This window comes from Gavialis gangeticus, unplaced genomic scaffold (assembly GCF_001723915.1).
Source record: "Gavialis gangeticus isolate Ggan-Ray unplaced genomic scaffold, GavGan_comp1, whole genome shotgun sequence".
NCBI classification, from domain to species: domain Eukaryota; kingdom Metazoa; phylum Chordata; order Crocodylia; family Gavialidae; genus Gavialis; species Gavialis gangeticus.
In genome coordinates this window covers 30,133,578-30,141,459 of record NW_017729028.1, presented here as the reverse complement: position 1 = coordinate 30,141,459, position 7,882 = coordinate 30,133,578, and the positions used below count along the sequence as shown (strand labels likewise).

The window sequence follows — 7,882 nt, the reverse complement described above, 5'->3', positions numbered from 1 at the left end:
AAGCATAAGAAAAGGCATTCAAGGTTAAGACTGTTTGGTTTCATTTGGCCGGAGTAAGTCTGTTGGGTGCGGCAGTAAACTCTTCCCTGGAGAAGTGGGGGAAGCCTTGGTCTTCTCTATTTATGAAACAACGCTGTTGTTATGACCAATTTTGATTCAAGTCAAATCAAATCTATTTAATTTTCAAGTAGTTCCAGATTAGCCAACATTTTTATTTAAATAAAAACTCATGCCAGAAGCATGTTCTGTTCTCATTCTATACATCAGTTTGCCTGCCTGAATCTTGAACTCTAAGTCTAAGCAGCCTAACTAAATGCTTGTAACCTGGGAAAGCAACAGTATTAGCTTGCTAAGGCAGCCATTTGCATAAGATTTTTTCTATAACAAGACTGAGACAAAGGCAAATAATCTGTAATAACTCAGAAAGGCAAAAATAATAACCCAGCCACCAAAGGCACACTTTCTGGAACCAAGATTTGATGGTTATTTTGTGTCACTGTGTAAGTTAAAGCACTTTGCAAAAAATATTTATTTAATAACCTGCATTTTCCCGACGTAATATTCAAATCATGTACTCTAGATTTGCTTAAATATTTAAACTCTAAACATTTTAGAACATTAGAAAATAAATACAACTGTTCATATTCTCTCATATATTTACCCATACATGGAAGTGGAATAACTGTATTACTTCTATGCAAAACAGCATCAACGTAGCTTGTGCCTTTGAAGGACGCTATGATGACAGAATAAATAATGTACACAGAACTATATTCCTCCATAATTCCTAGCTGCTAAGAATTATTCAATGGTCAATTAAATGCCCACCACACACATTTTTTAAGTAGATGAATTCTTACCTCCATTGCTAATGCTGCCGTCTGCTGGTCATAATGGTTCAGAAGATTAGGCATAAAGGTGGTATTGTAAGGCAGGTCTTGACACATCCTCAAGATGATAGGCTCGCAAGAAAATAAACTGTGCCCACCTGTGCGCCCCACCAAAACATCCAGAAGCCAGAGAGAACAGAACACCAAGCAAACAGCCATCCTTCCACAATGCAAATGGAGGCCAGTTGCTGAGGCCCGTCAGATTATTAACTAAACATTTTCAGGTAGACGTGCACCTGCAGGATTGTCTTTAAATGTCAGGAGTTTCATTTCTTGATTGAGGTTCTTCAAAGACCGGAATACTCTCTGTACTGAATGAATTCTGCTTGGCCAGTCCATCCAAAAGTGTGTGTTTTTAAGATATAGGAGAGACACATCATTTTCTCTTCTCTTTCCTTTTTCACATTATTATGCACTGTGCATTAGGTTAAGGCGGTAAGTTGATTAGCCACATTCCCACACGATAGACTCCATCCTTGTAGCATAGCAGCTGATATGTTTTCTTATTATTAAACAGCCTAAAACAAAAAGAAAAACACAAGTTAAAATCCTTCCAGTTTAGGATCTCAAAATTGAAAAGTAGAGGCCATTAACAGAGAATGAGGATGTCGGAAAAAGAAACTGCCTTAAGTATAAGTGTGAGAGCCAAGTAATTACACTGAGCGACCTACAATAAATTTTGAGAGAGAAATGTGAACCAAAAGTAGGGAATACAATGGGTTGAGCACTATGAAAACTCTTCATTTTGCCTAGAAGGAACTATGGGAAAGGAGTCTCCCTTTCTGCATAATCAATCTTAAAAAATTTCAGCTGAAAAATAGTAAGAGAACATTAAAATTAGACTTTAGTTTTTTCAACAGTCTATCACAGATGAAGTATCTCTGGGAGTATCTGTTCTTATAGTGCCTTTCATACATGATTGCATACTACTACTTTTTTAAAACAAATTGCTTCACCCATCTTTGATATACAAGTCACAGCTTGCAGTACTGATAAGTGCTGTTCTGTCAGGAAAAAAAAAAATCACTAACAAGCAAAAGATAAAGTGTCAGCAGTGATTCCCAGATCACTGATGTGTCAAAACAAGCATTTAGAGCAAGACTAAATGCTCATACTTTTTTGTTGTTTCTATATGAGCTGCAGGGTCACTCAACAATAAGACTCAAACAGGCTATCTTTTGAAATATTAAAAGTTAATGAAGGAATTACTTCGTAGTCAGGAAATCTAACTGCAGTAAGAGTAGTCACTTCAGAGTTGCTTGGATCAGCTACTTGTTTTCATATCAGATTGGCCTTCCTGACTCATCAGGAATGCTCTGTACTCCTTCAAGAGAGCCAACGAGACCAGGTGAGTGAGCAGAGAAGTAAGGAGCATATATAGCAAGAAAGGCACTTTAGTGGAGCTTAGCAAGTGGATGAGGAAGGTAGGAGAGCATTTGCTCCCATCAGCTCACTTAGTATTATGGTTTGTGCTCCCCAGCACATGGCGCAGCAGCAGAGGAGCCAAATTTTCTGAGGCATCAGCATATGACCTAAATCAGTGGTGGGCAAAATATGACCTGTGGGCCAGATCTGGCCAGGGCTGCCCCTGTGGTGCTCTGCAGGGGCCTGAGCCCCGCCTACTCCCTGCTCCAAGGCAGTCTGCCCTTGGCTCCCACCCCTGCCTGCTGATGGCACCACTCTGGCCAGAGCGCACCCTCCCCAGCTACTGCTCAGCTCCCCTCTGCCTCCAGAGGCTCTTCCTCCTGCCTCTGCTGCGTTGCTCTAGGTGGAGGGGGGGATGAAGCTTCATCCCGGCCGCCTTCTACTCACTCTGCCCACCCAGTGCAATGAGCAACCACCTGCAGGCAGCCTCATGGGTGGAAGGTGGCTGAGAGCTGGAGCCCTGTGCACTGGGGCAAAAGCTGGTCCCCCCCAACCTGGAGCAGCAAACAGGAGCAGGAAGAGGATAAGGAGCCAATGGAGTTGGGGGAGGCCAAGCAGCACCTGGGTGGGCTACAGGAGCAGCAAGAGCAGCCTTGCCAGGAAGCTGTGTTTACTGGCTGGAGCCAAGGAGGCACCATTGGAGGGCATGGGTGGAAATGCAGTGCAGGCTGCCCCAGGTGGGTCTCAGCCCCATATGGAGTACTGCAGGAGCAGCCATGGGCTGGATCGGGGGGGGGCACAGATTGTACCTGCACCACCCCAGCGAGCTCTGCTGCATGCGTCCCCTGCCTCCCTTTCTACCCTGGCCAGCTCCCAGGACCCAGCATGCAGGCAGCCCCCCACATACACATGCACATCCCCTGCCCCACCCCTCCACACACACAATAAACAAGAATAAGACTCTATTTTATTATGCAATTGCCTCTATATATACTACTGAAAGAAAAATATAAATCAGGACAACATTTTTTTTTAAATACAATTTAAATGTTATAGTAGATGTTTTGATTTTTAGTATGATTCGTTTTTTATCTATAATTTGTTAAAATGATATCTTCTGAAAGATGAGTTCTGGTGAGCTGTCAAGGGCTGCACATACAAGTGGCCCTCAGCCAAAATAATTGGTTAGCCTTGGTGCAGCAGGTCATTTAAATAGTGCTGCTACCTCACTCTGCCAGCCAACCAAGGCAGTAACATCAAGAAAATACTTCAAATTTTCACTGTCTAGGCCAAGAGTGTGTAACCTTTTGGCTGGGCAGGGTAAATGAATGGCATGAGGGTGCCCTTCAGGCTAGGATTGGGGCCCCAAGACCCTGCACTGCCTCTGTCTGGCCCCATATGCTGGAATTGGGGCCTGTCCCACCCTGCAACCTGGATCTAGTGCGCAGGGCCACAGCTTAGATGAGAAGGTGCTGGGGGCCAGATCTGGTCTAGGCACTGGCACTAGACTTTCCATAGACAAGGTCACTCGCCATGGGCAGCTCCAGGATTTGTGAAGGGGTGCAGGAGCAGCAACTGAGGCCTGCAGAGTTTGCTGGACCCTGGCTTTTAACTCACTCCCCCTGAAAGGGTGAGCAGACCATAGGAGCAGCAGCAGGAATCCTTCTTCTTCTTTCAGTTCTTCAATCAGGTAAGAATCTTCCCTGCCACCACCCCTCTCCTCTGGGCTCAGTAGCACATCCCCTCCTGTCCCACTGTCCCCAGAGGACCCCAAGGTAGGGGAGACTCCAAGGCAACTCCTGCCCCACTTGGGAGTTGGACAGGAGCAAGGCTGCACATGGAGCCAAGCTCCCCACAGACAGCAGTGGTGATGGCAGCAACAGTGGGAGGGTTGTATGCCCTCACTACACTCCTGCTCCCTGGCTGGAAGGAAAAGCTGCTGCTGGCTAGAGCAGACAGGAACAGCTCTGGAGCCTGCTACTACTTCTGGCACCCCAAGACCCAATCTGGTCTATGGACCATCCATCCACTCTATTCATCTGGCCTGTGAGGCCAAAAGGTTGAGCAACACCGCTCTAGAGTAAAAATCTTTGAAACCCCTGACAACCCCCATGTGCCAGGATCAGACACCTGATATAGCATGCAGGGCCCAGGGCTCCCCACAAATCTGGAGATTTGGCAGCAGGGAAGCAGTGCCTCCCTCTCCCCTGCCACCACATTTTCTGACCCATAAAGAGCCCCTTGGCTGGATGACATGGATCAGGGGTTAAGCACCCCTGTTCTACACAGCAAAATGATTAATCAAATCAGACTGCATAGCCCAAATCAGAGAGACTGATACCTGGTTCTGATCAATCAGTAAATAGGAGGGTAGATCTACCAAGTGCATATGGTCACCATGAGGAAATAATTCCTTACCAGGTTATGTCACCTACCCAGCCACACCCGACAACCTACACTTTACTGAAGCTCAAATAGCCCAGAAAAACCAATCTCTTCTTGGTTGGCAACTTTATTATGAGTGCTTTCAATGCTTCCCACAAAGCACCAGATTCCTTAAAAAACACAATTCATGTTCTTAGTCTTCAAAAAGACATCACATAAATACCTCTACCTTAGTTCACACCTGCACAAAATTCATCAAAAGACAGTAATCTTTCAGCACCAGGAATATGCAAAAAATCAGACAATATCCTGGATGTCTCCAAGTTATGAACTAAGTGTTTGTGTAGCTGCAATGGTCCAGAAAGATACAAGAGAGAAGAGTTTTGTTTGCGATTATCTTATTGGACCCACCATACAGTTAAGAAGCTTTTGGGCACAAAGCGCCCTTCTTCCATGAAAGAAAGGCTTGTCCAAAACCTCTTTCAACTATATAGTAGGTCCAACAAAAGTTCTCTCTCACACCACCACCCTCCTTGCTTCTTACATTTAGGAACCCAAGAAATTACCAGAAACCCTCTGCCAGTACTAAATTTAAACTTGCTTCTGGCCAACCATCAGAGGAAAGATGTATATCCCCACACTGGATCTCCCTGAGGCATGAATACAAATGTAAAGAAAAAAAATGGTTTTGAAAAGTCAAACCAGTTTGTTTCATAATTTCCAAAACATTTAATCTTTTTGGGCTAACCTGACAAGGGTACTTGGGTGATAGTCACAAAAACTACTAGGGGTGCACCAACAGATATTTTCTGGGCTGATACCAACGGCCAATTTTTAATGAGCCATATCAGCCAATACTAATCCGATTGCCAACATGCGGCCCAGCAATCAAATCAGTATGCGGGTGGGCAGCAGCGATGCTGCTATGGGGAGGGGGCGGGGGCTATGGTAAATTTTGGGGTTGCTGCAGCCCACCCTGTAACCGCCCTCCCAGCATTGCCACTGCCCACCCCGAGTGCAGCCCTGGTCCAACCCTGCCACTGGGAAGAGGCTGGCGCCACCCCTGGCCCAAGCCTGCAGTGGCAGCCCGCCCTTGCCCCTCGCATAGATGCAGGGGGCAAATGCCACCCACACTCTCGCTTGTGGTTCCATCCCATGCCCTGCCCCACCTGTGCAGCACCTGCCCCTGCCCTTCTCCCTCTTTCACCGCGGGGGTCTCAGTCTGCCCCCCCCACAGCCTTTTCCCCACAACAGACTTACCAGCTGGACACTGCTCTCCACGTTGCTGTGCTGCATTGTGACTGTATGCATGCACGCAGCATTTATCAGTGACATTATCAGCCAAGAAAAGCCAAAAGCCAATAATGTCAATTTTCCTTTTATTGGTGCCGATATGATATAGGACTGATGTATCAGTGCACAGCACCTCCAAAAATTACTGACAAAGAGGGAGTGCCTACATCTCCTTTTACAGGTTTAAATTCCATCTCTACTTCAGAACAGGAATTTTACCCAAGGTTTCCCTCCTTACAGGACAGCGCCTTCACTTGTGACTGCAGGGCTATAGAAACACAGAAAGTGTGGGTTGGAAGGGAGCTCAGGAAGTCGCATCTAGTCCAACCCCCTGCTCAACGCAGGACCAGCTCCAACTACATCATCCCAGCCAGGGCTTTGTCTAGCGGGTTATGGAGTATGTTGGGATCAGTTTCAGTTAGAAACATTCCACTTGGAACAATACATTTCAATATTCACTAGGTAGGTAAGAAGATATGAACCCAGATCTCTCAAATTCCAAGAGTGTCCTGACCACTGGGCTATAGCTCATGGCATGGAAGGACACATCACCACCTCCTCACTTTTGCAAGCAGCATTGCAGTTGCATTGTGAATCTCGATGCTTGTCTTTATTAAGAATACTTTTAAAAAAATGAAGTGATCCATTTTGGGCTAAATGAAATATTTCACTCAACCCAAAATGATTGTTTTCAAATGTCACCAAAAAATGCTGTCCAGCACAAATGCAAATTCTATGCAATTTTTCAACTGGGCCATCAAACCAACATACATCAATCAGTCACTGTCACAGGACCACAACTGCTTCACCGGATCTGCTCCAAGGTCCATTCTAGTCCAGTGTCCCATCTCCAACAGTGTTCAGCACCAGATACTTTAGATTTCTTGTTCTACCAGATACCTTGTTCTAAACTTTAGAACAAGGTTAAAAGCCCTGCAGTAGACAGATATGGGATAACCTTCTCTCACATTAGGTCTCAGCCTGATCCCTAAGAGTTAGATTGGTTTAAACTGCGAGGCACAAAGATTAGGGAAATCCAGAGTCTGATTTCTTTAAAAAAAAACACTGCAGAAACTCATCATAAAAAGCTTTCCCACCATAGCAACAACTCTCAGAATACCAACACCCCCAAAAGCCAAACCCCCTGAACCCTCGCTGTGCAGCTCGCTTCAAAATATATTTATATGCAAGTCCTATCATTCAAGCAGTTTTACCCTGAAAATGGAGTTAAAGATTCCATTAAGTCCCCTTGAGACCACATCATTTCTTTTTTTATATGCAGAGTGCACAGATATTGCTGCTGACACCACCATTAAACACTAAACGTTTGTAAGAGCTCAAGAGAAGAAAGGTTCCATCACATTAGTAATAACCTCAAATGTCTAATACCCTTTCAAAGGAAAATGCCTAAGTAAAATGAAGAGAACATAAGGGTTGTAATGCAGAGAAGGGCCAACTATCCTGTTATATTTCAGTTTTATGTTGTGAGAGTTTAGCTACAATCAGGAGTCAAAATATATGATGATATTCATTTGTGTAAACAAGCATATGCAATAACATGCAATTTTTGGTTTCCTGGAGGTAGCATTTCTTCCCGCACACTTGTAATCATTTTTGTTCCTTATAAAGCCTATTAAAAATACACACATTTTATACTTTATATCACAGGGACATGTGTCACCATAACATTGAAGGAATACCAACCCCCCTACCAAATCAGACTGCAGACCATGGATCAGTAAGCTGACCAGTGTCGTTGTAAACTTTCAGACGCTAATTATAACCATGGAACCCAATTTACCCCTTAGACTAAATTACAATATTATTGCCTTCATGTTAGGATGCTAGTTAGGGAATACCTCCTGTACGTAAAAAAGTTTTATCAAAGAGGCTTTAATAGTGCAGGATGAGCCTAGCAGAGGAAGGGGGGCCGCACACAGTGGGGCGGG

The 7,882-nt window shown here is 44.7% G+C and overlaps 1 protein-coding gene across 2 annotated transcripts in view; it reads right to left on the bottom strand.

Moving 5' to 3' along the window:
* FZD3 (frizzled class receptor 3) overlaps positions 1 to 1,404 on the bottom strand; it is a 105,620-nt gene extending 104,216 nt beyond the window's left edge. For both annotated transcript variants that reach the window (XM_019520881.1, XM_019520883.1), the window contains exon 1: positions 861 to 1,404. In XM_019520881.1, coding sequence (XP_019376426.1) covers positions 861 to 1,049 — 189 coding nt within the window. In that variant the 5' untranslated portion in view covers positions 1,050 to 1,404. The remainder of the gene's footprint in view (positions 1 to 860) is intronic.
* Positions 1,405 to 7,882: the final 6,478 nt, after the last annotated feature.